This window comes from Haliotis cracherodii, unplaced genomic scaffold, assembly GCF_022045235.1.
Source record: "Haliotis cracherodii isolate W230 unplaced genomic scaffold, xgHalCrac1.p SCAF_16, whole genome shotgun sequence".
NCBI lineage: Eukaryota > Metazoa > Mollusca > Gastropoda > Lepetellida > Haliotidae > Haliotis > Haliotis cracherodii.
In genome coordinates, this window is record NW_027266271.1 from 11,168,005 (window position 1) to 11,188,293 (window position 20,289).

General features: G+C 41.4%; 1 protein-coding gene and 1 non-coding gene across 9 annotated transcripts in view; both read right to left on the bottom strand.

Annotated features, from left to right (window-relative positions):
• Nucleotides 1–564: 564 nt before the first annotated feature.
• On the bottom strand, nt 565–646 carry Trnal-aag (transfer RNA leucine (anticodon AAG)). The gene has a single exon. It is a non-coding gene; the product is annotated as a tRNA-Leu (tRNA).
• An 8,643-nt stretch (nt 647–9,289) lies between these two features.
• The window catches only part of LOC139463819 (uncharacterized), a 64,973-nt gene continuing 53,973 nt past the window's right edge, over nt 9,290–20,289 (bottom strand). For 7 of the 8 annotated variants that reach the window (XM_071245155.1, XM_071245162.1, XM_071245156.1 and 4 more), the window contains exons 7-11: nt 19,408–19,562; nt 17,611–17,788; nt 16,086–16,259; nt 14,937–15,022; nt 9,290–11,184 (exon numbers count right to left, since the gene is read on the bottom strand). In XM_071245155.1, the coding sequence (XP_071101256.1) occupies nt 14,959–15,022; nt 16,086–16,259; nt 17,611–17,788; nt 19,408–19,562 (571 nt within the window). In that variant the 3' untranslated portion in view covers nt 9,290–11,184; nt 14,937–14,958. The remainder of the gene's footprint in view (nt 11,185–14,936; nt 15,023–16,085; nt 16,260–17,610; nt 17,789–19,407; nt 19,563–20,289) is intronic. The other variant, XM_071245163.1, reaches the window with a different exon arrangement.

A 20,289-nucleotide genomic window follows, 5' to 3' on the forward strand; every position in this document is an offset into this window, starting at 1 on the left:
GAGGAAAAGTACATGATCACAAGATGAATATATAATGCACGTCATTCGCGGAGTCTATTACGTAAGGTTGACATGCAGGATCATATCGTTTTGTTCTGTTCATGTCACCATCTTTACAAATATCTTGGGCTCTCTCGCGACAACACTATTAAAGTCAGCTTAGTTGATCGTCGTGTTTACGTGTGTCTTTAGTGGATTTGACATGCCTTTACTCCAATTGCTTTACAAATGATGAGATTCAAAACTCTTTCAGAAAAAAGTGCGACTATTTCTTTCTTTATTAAACGTACGATGTCAAAGCATTTTTTTGTTATATAAAGAATTTCCGTAAGCTGTTTGTATCGACTTGCAAAGTACAACAATGCATGTTTGGTTGTGTGGTTGTTTGTTATTGAACGCCGCACTCATGTTATATATTTTGCCCCATGACGTTGGTCGATGCTCATTCTATCGTCCACCCGTTCGACTGATCCAACTGGTAAATCATGGCACAAATCCCTAAAATATTGAAGTTGGGTCACCTGAACAGTTATTGGTAAGATGTTCCTAGCTGCAAAATGTAATTGGCAGCGGTGGGATTCGAACCCACGCCTCCGAAGAGACTGGTGCCTTAAACCAGCGCCTTAGACCGCTCGGCCACGCTACCACTGCCTCGTACGTGGGAGAACCTTCAGAGCAGCAACGCAGGTAAAGATAGGCCAAGCATGTTATCTCAGACGGCTGAAGATCAGTGTGTTCAGCACGGTGCCAATGCCTGTGTTGTGTATACATAGCCTTGCTTGGCACCGCCAGTTGCTGGGTGTTCGTTTTAGTTTTTGTTGAAATACCGGTATATCAGTGTGATGACCATCATCTGTTGGGGGTTGTGATGAGAAAATTACCCAAACTCTTTATCACCAGATCTTTCCCTTGATATATACTCTCTCACTTGAAAGATCCGAGAACACATCCATATGAGATCGCATAAGTTCCATTTTTGTTTTGTTTCTCGTTTAACGCCGCATTCAACAACATCCCAGCTTATGAAGGCGGTCTGTACATAATCGAGGCAGGACCAGACAATCCGGTTATTGACATCATGAGCATCGATTTACGCAATTGGGATTCGATGAATCAATCAAGCCTGAGTCAATTAATCAGCGTCGAGGCTTCTAGCTCCTCGTTATGCGTGATCGAAGCATTCAGACAATTATATCTGATTTCTGTATCTCGAAAATCACTTTAATCGGGGAGTTCCGAATGATAAAACCCACATAAAGTCGCGCTGTTATATTTGAGGTTGTGAGCCGAATCATTTGAGAAAGCGGACATTTGATTGGCTCAAGAACTCTCATTTGGACATGGCGGTCAAAATAGCGCGAGATTCTATAAATTCTATAAATGTGTATTCGTATCTACAGGTAATCAGGTATCAGAGTAAAGAGTCTGAATTTAATTTCATTTAGTGCTTCACACTAAATGGGTTTATTGAAACCATAATGCTCCTCTTTGTTTACCTCCGTCATTTCCTCTTCCAATTTCCAGCCACTTACGTCATAATTCTAGTTCCTATGACGTCATCAAACTTTCTCTATGTCATCACCATCGTCCGTTAGTTCTGTCAAAATTTTCTGTACCCATTTTTTGTACAGCAATTCTTAACTATCAATCTTGTGTACATATATGGCACAAGGCAAACTGTGTATTGCTTATTTATTCAATAAATGTTATAGGTGGGCGTGGTGTTTGTGGGCTACAAATGTAAATACTTACTTAATCACCAAGTAATCATCAACATTATCAGGTCCCTGCTCTTCAGCGGAATCTGTTCAGTCCCTCTGCTTCTCAGCGGATGGGAACCTTTAGGCTTAACTTAATTCATGTCTGCATTTCAGCGGAAACTTGGTATTTTGCTGCGGGCAACAGAGTTGCCCATTGCTGCTGCTGCTGCTACTGCTTGCTGGTAACTCAAGTTGCCAAATATACCTCATTATAATAATAGCTTAAGGAAGCCCACAAGTCCTGCCACACCTATGACCTTGAACCCAACATACGCCTTTCTTGATTTCTCTTGCCTTGTCAACTTTAACAAGGTAGGTTGCTTTGCATGGGGTGTTTCAATAATGAGATTGGGACCCAAATTCCCTCCGTTCTACTTGGTGGACTAATTTAATTACGAATGTATTGCAGTCTTACATGTTTATTGCAGTCGTTCATTTATAGGGGACTGAGAAGAGCCATCATATTACTTTATCGTCGATATCCATACGATATTGCGACAAAGTACGTTACGATATCGCGATATCGCGATACGATACAGCGATATTTAATTACAACCACAAACGAAAGAGCATAAGAAGAAACGACAAAGCGACAGAACGGTACGACATGGCGAAAACACAACACGATGCGAAAACTGCATAAAAAAAGTTTTTTTAATTTTATTCGTTCAAATGTGGTATTTGAAATGCTGTTAACAAAATAAGACGACACAAAAGTGTGCTTAATAGCTTAAATGGCACATTTTTTTCAATCTATAGACAGTCACAACCGTCTCCTGCCCTCACGGGCACCTTTGTTAGCCATGTGACATAATATGTACGTGACTTACATAAGAAACAGCGTACGAAGTATAACGGAAAATTTGATTGGCTCAGGAAGACCTTGACCTCCCTGATTAGCTTTCACCTTGGCCTACTTTAACTACTATCGGATCAAACCTATTTCATTCCCTAATATCAAGCTTGAATGAATATAACCTCGTAAAATCGTGACGCGGTGAAGTAATTTGCAGTATGACCTTTTTTGTATTGTGCTATGCGATTTCGCCGCACACATTTAATAAGGTTATAAATTGGAAATTCTTAACAAAAACATTTTGAATATTTTTAAATATTACAAACATTTTAGAATTTTGAATTGTGACAAGTGCAATTATCATAAATTATATCCATGTTGTCTGGTAAATGGTCGTCAAACGTTCCAGAGGGGCACAGTTGATGTACTCCCCGTAGAGTCGAGAAGGAGTGTGGTGCCATTCTCCGCAGGGATCTTATATTTCATACTTATTCTTGTCTTGTAATTGTTTGAATATCCTAGCTAATAGGGTGTAAGATCCTACTTATTCAGACACTCTCACCAGATGTCGACCCGGTTGAAATGAATTCTGTCATGTTTTAAATATAATATTTTATGTATATTACGAATAGTAAGTCTCACTGAAAATATATGGCAGTGAGATAGCCTTGTGGTTCAAATGTGTTTCCAGTAGACATGCTGACGCGGGTTCTATTTTTGCATACAAGGGTGTCACCTGCTGTGATATGCTTGTATTATTGGTAAACTCGGTATAAAGCACTACTCACTCAATCACTCTCACCGAATATGATAATGTTCGTAAGTGGAAATTTTCAGAAAAACAAAGGACACTGCTGAAACATCTGATTCGCTCTCAAGCCATCTCAGTAATGTAAGCAATAAATGCCGTACAGTAAAGTACGTTTATAATGAACATGCTTATAACGAACTGACGGATATAACGAACTGGTTTTGTTTGGCTCCAGCCATTTGCTGTATATATGCTGCATATATGCTTAAAGTGAGTTTAAATTTAACGTCGCATCTGCATTATTTCAGCCATATAGCGCCGAGACCAAGTTAATATAATCACAATTGAGTTATTTATGCAAAGTAATATTTAAAAACAATTTATGAAACATATTTGAGCATACTATATTTAGGAACAATTTATGAAATATATTTGAGCATAACAATATCATACAGTTTATATATGCTGATTACGAACTACGGTTATAATGAACTAAACGTAGAGGGCCCTTTAAGTTTGTTATAACCGTACTTTACTGTATGTCAGTAGCGTACTGCTAATAATTGTATTCCGGTATGCATTTGAGTCTAAGTGTTCTCACAAGAGTGAGTGACAGTTGCATAATGCTTTAACGATCTATTTAATCATTTTTTAATTTTTTTTTATAACTGTCTTTTCAGTTCAAATTGAAAAGTCCGTATACATATTTCAGTCTGTAGATAGTACCTGGGCACGTCTTTTCCCCCACCCCCGAGAGAGTTGGTCAACAGGTTAGATTAATATTTGATTTTATGCCTGCATGTTTGTCAACACATATACAGACTTCAAAGAAAAAGAACGAAAGACGTGATCGCATGTACAGGTTGGTATTCCATAAAACATGTTCTGGTCATAATCCCGATTGGTTCAATTTACACACGTGGCAATACGTTTTTAATACCACAAGACATAGACAATGCCCAGTTCATAGTCAAGTCGGCTTGATTTTAACGTCAAAATGTTGAAAGTGCCTATCACAGTACATGAGATATCTCCGATAGTTGCAGGTATATCATGCGACTGCGTAAAATTGGTTAGATCACACACCTGCATAAAGGCAAACTAAAAAAATCTGACACCTGCACAATAAAGTTAAACCATAAATGTTAGCTACTAATTAAATCTGACACCCACGCAAAACACGTAGAAACACTGTCGGTAACTTACTGTTGGTTAACTTACACACATGCACAATACAGGTAAATCTAATTGCTAACTACTAATTAAATCACACACTTTCACAATACAGGTAAATCTAATTGCTAACTACAAATTAAATCACACACTTTCACAATACAGGTAAACCATTACCTACTACTAATTAAATCACACACTTTCACAATACAAGTAAACCTAAGTGCTAACTACAAATTAAATCAAACACTTTCACAATACAGGTAAACCATTGCCAGCTACTAAATAAATCACACACTTGCCCAATACAGGTAAACCATTGCAAGCTACTAATCAAACCACACACCTTCACAATACAGGTAATCCAATGCCAGCTGCTGGCTTAATTATATACCTGCACCATACCGGTAAAATATCACTAGATTTATGCTTTTGTTTTGTTCTAATACTCGTATAAATACACAATACAGTATACACAGTAGGTTGGCTCTCTTGTGTACAGGGGCGGTCGGGTAGCCTAGTGGTTAAAGCGTTCGCTCGTCACGCCAAAGACCTGGGTTCGAATCCCGACATGGGTACAATGTGTGAAGCCCATTTCTGGTGTCCCACGCCGTGATATTGCCGGAATATTGCTAAAAGCGGCGTAAAACCAAACTCACTCACTCACTCTTGTGTATAGGAACTAAAGTAATGTAACGCGGGATTATGCTCAAACATCGGGAGGACAATAACAGTTGGCGGACGACATCGAGACATGTCTGCCTGTGTGTGCGGGGACTTACCGGGGGATTTATGGGAGGGGAACATGAACATTGAAAGTTCGAAATTATTTTTATTCAACATTGAAATTGAACCCATGGTAAACACTTTCAAAGACGTAATGAAACGTGTGTGTTTAAGTTTAACCCCAGGCGGTGCCACTGTCGGCGGTTGAGGTATAGCCACCTTCACGTTTGATCCCTCTGTGAGTTAACAGTTGCGCTTGGGCTCTTAAACAGTTGTAGTTCACTTCGATATGTTTGACTTAATATCTCAGTTCAATCAGTAGGACAGTTCGATAGTACGGTTAAAGCTAGAGGGGGCGTGGTGACTTGCGTGGAGGTACATATGCAGGTATGGCAGACCAAATGTAGGTAAACTGCACGTTTGAGCCCAGTTGCATCAGTGGTGCATGTAGGATGCTACCGATTGGGCAGGACACCTAGTGTCATCACTGATTTACAGTGATCCATTCATATTGTTATCATCGCTATTTTGCTTTTTCATATAAGCCCAATGGAAAATGTTTCGGCTGATAATCGGAGCTAGTTATTCTTTGGCGTTGGCGTTTTTTATATAATCATAATAATAATCATAATTTTCTGATGGCGATATCCAAAGGCATACGATACTAAGGGACAGTAGGTCTGTTGTAAATTCTGAAATCTGTGAATGCGTGCAAGAGAAGACAAGTAGATAAATGTAAGATAGTAGATAAATATAGGTACAGATACGCAGATAGGTATATACATGTAGGTAAAGATAGGTAGATACTGTTAGATGAGATCAGGTGAAAAGGGGTTTAACGTCGCCTCCAAGATTATAGCACTTATATAGCGACGTGCATGTACTACACCGAACTAATGTCGATTTTATAGTGCTCGCCCACTGAGACACCATGCCGCAGTTTAACATGAATACTCCACTCAGACACAGTATACTGACTCCGAGCCGACCAGTCCTTGTTTTAGCCCCTTAAAGCTGAGCGCCAGACAAAGTACCACCTTTTAACGTCTTTTGGTATGACGCGGCCGGGGATCGAACCCCGAACCTTCCTCTCCCCGGGGGTACGCCCTACCACTAGACCACGGAGGCGGTCAGATAGGTATATGTGGGTACATGTATGTAAGTACAGATATGTAGATACATGAAGGTACATAGAAATAGGTACATAAAGATAGCTAGACCAGACAATCCAGTGGTTAGTATCATGACTATCGATATACACAATTGAGATACGATGACATGCATCAACCAAGTCAGCGAACCTGATCACCCAATCCCGTTAGTCGCCTTTTACAAGCAGGGGTTGCTGGAGACTGATTACCTATAGCATACCTATGGAAATAGATACACATATATTGGAAGAGGGTACATATAATTAGATAATAGATACATTTTTAAGGATGAGGGATGTGGGTGGCCTTCTCCAACATCAATGTTCCCGTTCGTGAGAAGAATTCATGATTCTTGTATCAGTTCCAACAACGCGGTGCGACGTGGCAAACTTCAAAGAGGACTAAATCCACCAGAAAATGACGTTAGTTCAAAATTGCCAACTCACACAGTAGCACTCTGTTGTACATTACTGGACAGGTGTTGTCAATGACGATGACCACCTCTGAGGACATGGCAATACAGCCGCCATGTGGACATGTATAGCGACAGTACATATGTCAATATTTGACCACCGACTTGTCCATTGATGCCTTATCTGTTCCCACTGTCCTACATCAGAGTAAATGGATGGGAGTGGAGGTCGGTGTGACTTCTAGCTATCTTTGTTCATCCAGCAGATATCTTTACCACTCCCGTCACCGTGATGGGTGTGGTTTGCGTGAGTTGACGCCTGTTGACTCCTGTCATGTTTGTTAACGGGGACATTTTTGTTTGCGTTTCATATAGGTTGGTATTAGTTTAGGGTTAGTTCATAAAGGAAGCCTTTTGGGCCTCAGCCATACGAAATCATGTTTTATTGAAAATGTAAGGTCTATATAGAATAGTTTCTTTTCAATTTCCTTTGTGCTAGTGTTCCTTGTAAAAACAAGTTACTGTACTGTACTCATTGGAATACGCGTACTCATTAGAAGTCAGAGCATCGGTGAACTGGTGCAATTGAATTCATTTGAATCATTTTGAAATGAAAAATAAGAAATATCATTACAAAGGAACGTTTTAAGGTAGATGTACTGACCCGTTAAATTCCACCTGAATGAGGGGCGGTGGGGTAGGCTAGAGGTGAATGCGTTAATCTGTATACCTCGCCTTGATATTGCAGGGATATTGCTAAAAGCGGCGTAAAACCATATTCAATGAATGTTCATATGATATAATAAAAAAGGATGTATTTTTCGAACACCTGTTATCATCATTTTTTATAGTAATTCAGAAACACATGCTCATGTTATAGTCGGAATCCAACAATTGACTTTCAGCAGACATTTCTTATCAATAAGGAAAGCGCTTTGTCGCTTTTATTGTATTTACGCATGTGGAAAGGGTTTTGTCGTTTTAATTTACAGCCACTCCTCGTCAAGGGGTGAACTTTGCAGGGGGTTTCCGGGAACGCGCTCAGACATAAAGAGTAACGCCCAGGCATAAAGAGTAAGAAAAGTCATTTGAATAATTGTCATTGTACTGTTTTCCGTATTATAACATTTCAATACGTCACAGTAGCGATTGACAATTAGTAAAATAAATATTTATTTTGGAATTTGTATTGAAATTATAATTTTGTTGAAAAATGTGTCTATTCTCTTTGTGTGGTGTTCTTAATATTCACGAAGTGTGATTGACTACCCACATCAACAATGTGCAACTTGAAGGGGATCTAAAGAAAATATATAAACTTGTGCTTGAACTATTTCATGATTCAACAAAATAGGTAGGATGCCTAAAATGTGTTGATAGAAGATATACATTCATTTTTTTCTCATCTAATGAGTCTACAAGTTTTGTATAATACGATTGTATGTGCATAAAATGTTCCAGTACGTCATTGAAAAGTTTCATCTCATTATGAATTCCTTGAGATACCTAAATATCAACAGATTCGAACTCAGGCCCGAGCAATTCGACCACACGTGAGACACGAGGAGGCTAAGCTCTTTCTAAATTACCAATGGTCCATGGAACGCTCGCGGGATCGGCTGCCGAGGAAACCGAAGCTGTGTCTCTATTGTGCCTTGCCTCATGAAGACAGAGGAGGCCCTGTTCCTCCTCCAGTTTTCTACCTGAATAAAATGTGGACTAAGTCTCGCACACAGATAACACATTTTACTTCCCCTTATATTTCCGGTCATACATATTTATGACCATATTTCGCAGTATTTCTCAAACAATATCTCAGTGTCTATTGAGGCTTACGATTCCTGGGTTGAAGCTTAAATAAATAGACATGCCTTCTTCATTCAATAGGGAGCTGTGCAGAGTTGCGTTCCTTAGTCGTGCCAAAATCCAGAGAAGTTGGTTCCAATCCGGTTGAACCTGATTATCAGTCTGCTTTCAAACATCACACTTGTGTTCGTTGATATTTAGTAGTTAACGTCTAAGACTTGTATCACTTCGGACTTTCTTCCAACATCAATCTACCACGTCGTGTTACAACGGGACTACTGTTCAAAGCGGCGTCAAACCACTCACTCACTTTTGTTCGTGGATTCGAGAGATTAAATATGACACATAGGAATCCTGCTACATTCCGTCCAGGAGTGAGTGAGTTGGGTTTCAGTTATTTCAGTTACATCGCGGCGTGTCAGCTTAATGTGGGAGGAAAGCCCGAAGTGATGCAGGTCTCAGACGTTTACCACTTCGGTGAAACCCACGAGCACGGGTATGGTGCTGACAAACCTAGAAACATAATTGGGGCGAACCGGGATTCGAACCCACAATCATAGGTTTCCCAAGGGACACAACTCTGCACAGCGAATCGCGGCGCCTGAGACGACTGGGTCACCCGTGCCCCCTTCCGTCCAGGAGATAGAACGTTATTGATTGTACAAATAACCTCTATACGAGTAAATAATTAAACAAATTACAAACGGTACACATTTTATTTCATTTTATATTCAAGTACAAATCAACAACGTATTTACAATATATATACAGGTATTGGTATAAAACAATTATATAAGCAGTAGTTGATATATTCAACATATACGTTTAACCTCTATATATGATAGTATTATGACATAAATGAAATCTTACATATGAAAGTTCAGAACATGCATTAACCTCCAAGGGTTAAAATATCGGCTCGTCAATGCCTTGCATACCAACAATACACACACATACACGACACAACCAAAGAGTACATCTAAACAAAAAATATCAATTTCTGTTGATTCCCTAAAATTTCCTATAATCTAAAAAACAGTGCAATAACGGTATACACCGTTTTTTATGGAGGCTACAATGTAACAAAAAACAGTTTTTCGATGGCGATGTATTTGAAACCGTTATCATGGTTGTGTTTAGGACCTGTTTGCAGTGTTTCTGCGACTTTTTTCAGACAAGTAACATTTTGATAACTTTTGTAATTTCTTTTCGTCAAACCCAGTTTTCAACTGTATGCTTTCTTTTGTCCGACAGGTATGGCAGTGGGGCGAATTTGCGGAACGAAAATGATAAAAAAGAAAAATTTATGACACAAATATTTTACATCAAGGAGCAGAAAATCGCGGACTGAGAATATACACATCCAAACATTCACACTAAATATACATGTATATATACAATATAACATGCCATGTACACAATCGTTTTTTTTAAAAATGTACTGATTACATCGACATATGCAGTGAGTATGGAATCTCAACATTTTAAGTCACCTATGAAATAACCTAAGACACTTCAGGTGGAAAAATATACATGTAGATTCAATGTTCCATCATTGTCCATAAATAAAGTCTTTCTCCCTGCAATACCAAAAGCCACGTAATTTAAAGTTCACAAAACATCGAAAAATAGTTCAAAATATGAAAGTTTATCCTTAGTAAAGTATAAACACGAATGTGTAAATTTGAGAAGACCGTACACGCGAGATCAGTCTGTCAAACTATGCCAATACTTGAACGTTGCAAAAGGAAATAACGCGCACTGTTGGAATGTATATAGGCAGCCCTGATATGGATCCGGTTCTACGAAACGATCTCAGCGCGAGTGAGTTAGTGAGTGAGTTGGGTTTAACGCTGCTTTAAACAGTATTCCAGTCATATCGCGGCGTGTCAGCTTGATGTGGGAGGAAAGCCCGAAGTGATGCAGGTCTCAGACGTTTACTACTTCGGTGAAACCCACGAGCACGGGTATGGTGCTGACAAACCTAGAAACATAATTGGGGCGAACCGGGATTCGAACCCACAATCATAGGTTTCTGGCGTGCCCAAGGGCGGCAACTCTGCACAGCGAATCGCGGCGCCTTAGACGACTGGACCACCCGTGCCCCCTCTCAGCGCGAAGTATACTGTGAGCATATGTTAAAGTATGGGAGTTACGATCATCTTTGCGCTAAGATCGATTATCGCCCTAATATGGACTGGACTGTATATCACAAGATGGTACAGCAGTCTGATTGGTTAGTTCAGTGCTGGTTAGGTTATCCTACTGTACGTTAAAAAGTTAGTTATAATGTTCTCTGGTTAAAATGGAAATATGCCTCTATATATAACGTATTGTTGAACATGAAAATGTGTACATTGTAGGTAAAACTACATAACCTTACCACCAGGTGATGGGACAGCCATGTATTATTTTAATTACGGCATGATTTTCGATGATCGGTAATTAATATAATTCAATTTTCGTCAATCGTAATTTGCTGATGACATCGTAGTGAGGTGGTGTCCCCGCCGTGATATTGCTGGAATATTGCTAAAAGCGGCGTAAAACAATACACAGTCACTCGTAGTTAGGGATGTGTTGTCATGGACGTAAAATCTCCTTGGGAACTGAAATAAAAGAAACAGAATAAATGTAGTAATGTATGAGTAGATAAAAATCTGCAGTCAACTTGCTACTTTTACCGATGTATCAGTACTCCGAGTATGTATTTTGTAAGCTTGAAGTACTTTCTGTTGTCAGGGGGGCGGTCGGGTAGCCTAGTGGTTAAAGCGTTCGCTCGTCACGCCGAAGACCCGGGTTCGATTCCCGACATGGGTACAATGTGTGAAGCCCATTTCTGGTGTCCCCCGCCGTGATATTGCTGAAATATTGCTAAAAGCGGCGTAAAACCATACATACTCACTCACTCACTGTTGTCAGGGGCCTCTCCATTAAGCTGACAATAGTTTGGTCCCCTAAAATAATCCCGCGGTGACAAAGCTGGTCCTCGGAATAACGCTATTAAAATCTGAGCAGCACCCTCACATACGCCATCAATATCCGAGAAGCACATCCAGGTGGCCCCCGCAAAAAATAATTCCCGATGTCTAAGCTGTTACGCCATTGATATCGCAGCCGTTGTCTGCAGTTCCGTCAATGATGGCGCACCCATTTCTTCGTTTATGCGACCCCTCTCACACACATACTTCTCCCAAACAAAAGACAAAATGAAACGTGTATGATTTATAAGCAGAGATCAGTCATTGCCAGTGCGTTACCATGTGACCACACATTCACTGTGTATATCTTGCTGCCTGAGTGTCGACAGAGGCGTCTCGCTCCATCTAACTGTGAATACGCACACACCAAAGGTATTTTAGTACGCGTTTGTGATAGTGAAAATAAGTAACTGTCAAGTGTACTTTTAGTGTGATTTGAAGTATGACGGCGATAATAGAAACACAATTTCACGCAAAAGATTGACCGAGTATAGAAATCAAGCATGCATTCGTGCTTTGGGAAGTTCTAAATGACTAAAGCAGTAACCATCGCGAGAACTCTAACTAAGAACTCTGTCTTTAGTTCATTATTCAGATATCCGAGTGAGTGAGTGAGTGAGTAACGCCACTTTGAAGCTGATCAGCTTAATGTGAGTGTAAAGCCTCAAACGTTTCCCACTTTAATGAAACCCACAAGCACGGACAAGGTACTTACGAACCTAGAAACATAATCGGGGCGAACCGGGATTCGAACCCAAATTCACAGGTTTCGGGCCCAAGGGACGCAACTCTGCACAGCGAACTGCCGCTCCTTAGACGACTGGGCCACACGTGTTGCCTCAGATACCCCAGCACGTATTGTGATTTAGAAGAAAGTACCTTAACTACTTTGTGGATACAACCCAGTCCCAAGACCATCCATAACAATCCACTACCTGACGAGTTTCGACTCCTTTCCCCACAAACTGATACGAAATTATATGAAACTACCCGAAAGCCCAGTAAGCCAGCATTTAAATAATACCTTTGAGTAATGAATATCGAATTCCTATAAAATCGACATTGTACCTGTAGCTGTCTCTTTAAATACACATCTCTAGCTGGGACGGATAAAACTCCAAGCTAATATAAGACCTGTTATAAGCGTAATTGTAAAGATATATGCTCCCATAGACCATGGTGAATACATTTAATCCCTAATAGGCTATCATTTACACTAAAAATGAAAGCAACTTTCAACGTTATCCGTGAATAGACGCAGTCGATGTACGACACCAGCCCGAACAAAACCATCGGGGTCACTTTATCTGTATAGCATGTGTCTCAAAAGCAACAACAGTATCAATGAGAACCAGATATGCTCACAGCGTTATGAGGCAACGCCCAGTTCGGCCTTTTGATGGGACGTCTTCATGAAAACGCCGGCGTTCTCATAAAGTTTACTATTATACTGGGTAGAGATATGACGAGCCTTCGACAGTGACACATTCCCACGTCTCCGTAGTCACAGTCGTATCAACATGGGCCGTACTTTATCAGAGATGATTTTTTATTGACAATAGCGCTATTAAGTCGTCTTTAGAAAGCTGACATGGGAAGTTACGTTTTTTTTAAAATAGTTTGAAGACAGCATTTTTTTGTTAAGTTTTTAATTTGTTTGTGTTGCTTCTTTGGACGATTTCAGAGGTGAGTCACGTGTGTTACGTTAACCTTGGTTGGGTTATTAGGACAAGCAGAGTTAGGGCGTGGGGAACATCATAATGTACCTTTAAGATATGTTTCCCGCCATCCAGGAACATATACCAACACCCGAAGGTAGTATTGTACATAATCCACGGGTAGCTAAATTCACAAAACCAAACTCGAACACGGGGACAACTTATGTGGGTATTGCAACAATACTGTTACTGCTTTAAGTAAAGGCAATTGTAAGACTATTACTGTACACGGGGGGGAGCGTTATCTCGAGACCCGTTTACTCGAATGTACCGATATCTCGAACCTATTCGCCGGCCGCGACCGCCTCACTATATAAATACATACCGCTTATCTCAGATTCGATATAAAAATACATGGCCCTATCTCGAACATTAGACTCGGTCCCAACTTTGTATTTTTATCTCGAAGTTTTTGAGAGATTTTTATCATATATAGTTTACTCCCCAATATTGGGGCATCATATTTAGCTGTCCCTTTGGAGCGCTAGAAACCAACGATCCTTGGTTCGAATCCTGGTTTTCCATGTTTATTGGAAGGTTTGTCGGATCCATACACGCGTTCGTGGGTCATATCAAAATGATAAACGTCAAAGAAGTCGAGTTTTCCTCCCATATCAAGCTGACACATAGTTATAAAACTGAAATACTGCACAAAGTCGCGAAGAGTGTATGAGTGAGTGGTTTTACGCCGCTTTTAGCAATATTCCAGCAATATCATATGGGGAATGAAACCCGAGCCTTCGGCGTGACGCGCTAACGATTTAACCACTATGCTACCCCATCACCCCCGAAGAACTTGTGAGGGACCAGTGTTTAACGCCGCTTTAAACAGTATTCCAGTTATATCACGGCGTGTCAGCTTAATGTGGGAGGAAAGCCCGACGTGATGCAGGTGTCAGACGTTTACCACTTCGTTGAAACCCACCAGCACGGGTATGGTGCTGACAAACCTAGAAACATAATCGGGGTGAACCGGTATTCGAACCCACAATCATAGGTTACTGGCGTGCCCATGGGACGCAACTCTTCTCAGAGAATTGTAGAGCCTTAGACGACTGGGCTCCCGAGAAGCGTGAGAACCCAGCACATACCCTCAGTAACAGTAAACATTCAACAGCCTTTATCTCGTCACTCAGTAGTATAAACATAATTCTCTGCACAAAGATTACCACACATTGTAATGGCAAACACTGTACTTGTGCACTTGAGACCTAGGTCTCTTTAAAAACCTCGTAAGATTTGTTTGTTTTTTAACGCCGCACACAGTAATATTCTAGTTGTATGTCGGCGGTCTGTTAATAATCGTTTCTGGACCAGAAACTCCAGTGATTGACACCATGAGCATCGATCTACGCAATTGGGTCACAATGACACGCATAAACCAAGTCAGCTCGACCACTCGATCCCGTTAGTCGCCTCTTACGTTGGTTAGACGGCGGTCTTTAAATAATCGAGTCTGGACCAGACAAACCAGTGATTAATATCATGAGCATCGATCCACGCAATTGGGATCGATGACATGCATCAACAAGTCAGCGAGCCTGACCACCCGATCCCGTTAGTCTCCTTTTACGACAAGCATAGTCGCCTTTTACGGCAAGCATGGGTTGCTGAAGACCTATTCTACCCTGGATCTTCACTGGTTCTTCATGACATACTTACCATTAATACCTGTTATTCCTATCTACAAAGTCTTCATGTCAAGAGACGCCCTGTCATAGGTTTCGTTATATACACCAGAAAGATGACTGCAAGAGAAACACACTGCTCAGGAGGTCGGCAAGCATAGCAAGCATCACCTAGCAACGCCATCACCATGGTAGCATGACTATGACGTCAGAAAATATGACAGATGGCATTTACTTAACTTTTTTATTTTTATTAAAATACTTTCAAAGGAAGTCTTAGTCCCTTTAGTTGGTATTCAGAGCTTTATATATTGATACTAGCCATAAAGTATATAAATATATTTAATAGTCATGAGTTACCACTTAAATTCATATGTAACGATTTATTTAATGCAGGTTTTCGGCATTAAAGATGAGAAGAGAATCGTATTTTTATGAACAATGTCTTTAACCCATACTGGCAATGTGAACTAGGGTCAAGGTCACATATAACATCACTTGTTATCATGATGCCCCTGGTTTGGTGGGAATTAGGATTAAACATTACCCGGGATATAGGAAATGTTCATTCAACGCGTCCAGAGCAACCTCCTGTGACGTTTCCACTCAAGTTTATGTCAACGATGTAAGGGAGCTAACTCTGCATCGCCTAAACAGTGGTGCAATTTCATTGTTGCTTAATGATTTAACGCATTCGAAACCCGAAGTGTATTCCTTGTATCATTTGTTTTATTTTTGGCATTTTGGGGGGAATATTCAGTACTTGATCAATGTAAAGAATGAGGGGGTGGCGGTGGGAAGGGGTTGGGGGCAGCAGAGGTGGGGGATGGGGTGGGGGTTGGGGGTTGGGTGGGGGGGGGGGGGGGGGGGGGGGGGATAATCAGATGTTACTCCTTTAAAGTTTCCACATAGACCTTTATCCATGATGTTGCAGGATGTTATCCCGGGGATTGGGGTCGTGCATATGACTCGAGCAACCCTTCAACCGTTTCTAATTTCCCTGCTCACCCGCTACCATAAACCACGACATGGCATCACCAATACACGACGGCAACATACGCTTGTACGGACACACCTTGGGAAGGCCAGCACCAATATAGGGTATAGACATACGCATATTATACGGCAGTTCGACATTTACAAGAAGAAAAGTCAAAGCAAGTTATATATACGAAGTACTTACTATTTCTGCCCCGACCGTTCTCGCTTCCTATAGCACATACAGTACAGAGCCACCAGTAGGATGAAACAGAAGGCCCCTAAAACAGCCCCGACTATGGCCGCTACTCGATCCGGGTTCATGCGTGCCACTTCACACTTGTCTCCGGAAAACACCTGCTCGTTGTTATCTGTGCACCTGGAAAACGCCAAGAACTAATGAATTTGGTTTTACGCAGCTTTTAGCACTATTCTAGCAATATCGCGGCTGGGGACAACGCATTGTGGGGAAAGCAATTTCGACGTTTATAAGGCGTTTCCAGCAATATCGCGACGTGGGATACCAATAATGGGCTTCACATGTTGTACCCATGCGAGGAATCGAACCCGGGCATTCGGCGTCGCAAGCGAACGCTGACCCACCGCCCCTAATACGCCAAAAGCATAACGATGTAGCAGCATTATACTATATCTGCGACGCCACTTTGGGATTTCCTCACACTCCTCCGAAATAACACCGAACAAGGGCGGAACCTGCATTTTTAAAAGGGAGAGTGAGTGAGTGAGTTGGGTTTAATGCCGCTTTTAAAGCGTATTCAAGTTATATCGCGGCGTGTCAGCTTCAAGTGGGAGGAAAGCCCGAAGTGATGCAGGTCTCAGACGTTTACCACTTCGGTGAAACCCACGAGCACGGGTTTGGTGCTGACAAACTAAGAAACATAATCGGGGCGAACCGGGATTCGAACCCACAATCATAGGTTTCTGGCGTGCCCACGAATCGCGGCGTCTTAGACGACTGGGCCCATGGATGGATACAGAGGGAGGGGGGTGGGGGGTGCGCATCTCCCCCCCCCCCCCCCCCCCCCCCCCCCCTCCTTTTATTTCGAAAGAAATCATTATTTCTGTATAAATTACCACCAAAGGCAATAAATAGATTTTAATTGGCTCTTTAAGGAGGTGGGTGGGGTGTCCGGAGCCCCTGTACCCTCCCTCCCTGTCCGCCTATGCTTAAAGAACATTTCAAAGCGGCAATAACCCCGGAGCATTCACTCATCATAGTGTGAGTGAGTGTGAGTGAGTGAGTGAGTTGAGCCGCTTTTGACAGTTATATCACGGCGGGTCAGTTCTGCTGCAGGTCTCAGACTTTTACCACTTTGGTGAAACCCACGAACACGGGTATGGTGCTGACGAACCTAGAACCATGATCGGATGGAACCGGGATTCGAACCCAAAGTATCAGTGGGAATCCGTATCTATTCGTGGGGCAAAAAATAATGTGGGATACTATCAGACCCAATTTTCAAAATATGATTTATCTTTTTTTCAAAGATTCAAATGAGATAAGTGCACTCTTCATTTATAGATTTTTTTTAACTAATAATTAATTTTCTGAATTCGGGTAAAAAAGGACAAATGAGACAAAAATTAAACATATTTATCAATGGAAAAGCTTCAATAATCGTTTAATACATGTGTAATTTCGGTGGAATTTTAAGAGTCGATTATATTTTTTTTCTTTTTTAGGTCAAACCATCAATGATCTGTCATACCTGCATTGAGCTGCAGCTTGACCGTCCTGTTTGACAACGACAACACACGCTCCGTCGTTCTGACAAACGAAGCCTTCACATAAGCTGATGCAGACAGGAGACCCCTGACGGTCCCTGCACGTGTAGCCCGTGTTGCAGATGTCTTCGGCCTTGCAGTAGTCATCCGTCAAAGCAGCAACTAGCATCAAACAGAAATATTCAACATAATAACTTCTGGAAAAAGGTTAAACACCACTCCTTCTCATTTTCATATAGTCCGACGCTATGCAGAGTTGCGTTCCTTGGGCACATCAGGAACCTGTGATCGTGGGTTCGAATCCCGATTCGTCCCGATTATGTTTCAAGATTTGTCAGTACGACACCCGTCCTCACAGGTTTCACCGAAGTGGTTAACGTCTGAGACCGGCATCATTTCTGGCTTTCCCCCACGTTAAGCTGACACGCCGCGATATAACTGGAATATTGTTAAAAGCGGCGTTAAATCTAGCCCACTCACTCTCCCACTTAATCATATATTCTGCAGTTCCAAATGCAAACAAAAAGGCAAATGTGTTTCGTCAGAAAATAAATAATACACTATTCTTAAAAGTTTCTATGGTAATATAGTCAACTGTACGTGATAAGCTTGATCGGCTTGAAAAAATAACACTGTTTTTGGAAGTGTATGTTTCTTCCCAAAACCCATTTGTAGTGAGAGAGAAGATGAAGAAAATTGTAAGGGTACGCATGGGGTCGATACCTTCAAACACAACATCGTACGTCAACGATTCAATGACCTCACTTGGGTTCGACGTCGCCTTGGTCAGTATGTCAGTTATATTACAGAAAGTATCATCTCCATGGGGAAGGAAAGCCCAACGTGGCATGGGGCGTGAAACTGTACCATTTTGGCGATACATTAATAATACAGGTATACTAAATATTGATGCACCTGTATATGTATGTTTTACTGCTATTTTTCTGAGTGAGTATGCGAGTGTGGTTTTACGCCGCTTCTATTAAAATTCCAGCAATATTACGGCGGGTTTTGTAAATGGGGTTCACACATTGTACCCAGGGCTTCTTATTGACAAGCGAACGATTTGACAACTAGATATAGGCTACCCCACCGCCCCGTTATTTTTCATGAACAAAGTAGGGGGCGTTGCTTGTCAAATGTCCTTTGTTTCCCTGGCATATGCTCGATCACTTACAGAAGCATTGATAAAGTTGGAATATTGCGATTCCGACTAAAACCATCTTAAACCGGTATTGATGTTAGGACTGCCTAATTTTTAAGCAACAGAAATGTCTTAATCCTAAAATATAAACGATACCTCCCACGGGAAACGCGTCAATGACGCGCAAGTCAATTGGACGATGGACACCACTTGAACCATTTACGTGTGGAGTCTATTTGACCAATTTTTCCAAGAAATATTTCAAATACTGTCTTCAGCAACCCATGCTTGCCGTGAAAGGCGACTATGCTTGTCGTAAGAGGCGAAATAACGGGATCGGGTGGTCAGGCTCGCTGATTTGGTTAATGCATGTCATCGTATCCCAATTGCGTGGATCGATGCTCATGATGTCAATCACTGGATTGTCTTGTCCAGACTCGATGATTTACAGACCGCCGTCATATAGCTGGAATATTGCTGAGTGCGGCGTTAAACAACAACAAACAAAACAAATCTTTATATCAATGATGTAGGGATGCAAGAGTAATGTCCCTTGCATTTTTCTCTCTCCATCGCTTTGCATACATGTTGCGAAGCGTCCATAAAATAATCACATTGACTCCGCGGTTATACGCACATTTTCCAAAGGCTTGTTGAAAACTGTCATTAAACGCCGTGTAGTTGAAACAACTGGGATTTGTAGACATGGCATCTTCAAGTTGTTTTGTCGTCACATTTGCCATACTACCATAGAGATGTTTTGCCTGGTAGACCGCGGAGAACTTCTTGGAACTGAAAACAATACAACATGCGTTACGACAGGCTTTTGACTGACACTATGTCTCTGAAAATATATATATTAAGAGAGAAACAAACAACTCCATTTAAATCTAAATCGAAAAAGAGCCCCAGTGAGATGGCTGAACCTGTGGTAATTCTAGACTTGCTTCGTTTTGGGAGAAATCAGCATACATACGAAAATCTAATATACAGGTGGTGGTGTCACAAATGAGTGAATGTGAGTTTACGCCGCTTTTAGCAATATTCCAGTAGTATTACGACAGGGGAGACCGGAAATGGGCTTCACTCATTGTACTCATTTGGGGAATCGAACCCGGGCATTAGGCGTGACGGGTGAACACATTACCCACTTGGCTACCCACCACGCTTGTGATCACACAAATTGAGGTGACACTTACAATGATTTTATAACATTATGTGTCAGGTAGTACACATATGTACTCTCCCCTTGACGATCCGGATCAGAATTGATCTTCAGTAACCCATGATTGCATAGAGTAACGACTAACGGGTTCAGGTGGTCAGAATTGATGATTTGGGTGCTGCATGTCATCGTGTCCCAATCGCATAGATCATTGATCTACATAACGAAATACCCTGAAGATCCGGGTTAGCATTGGCCTTCACTAAACCATGTTGGTCGTAAGAGGCGTCTCTGCATGCCGTATGAGTCGACTAACGGGATCGGGTGGTCAGGCTCGCCGATTTGGTTGATGCA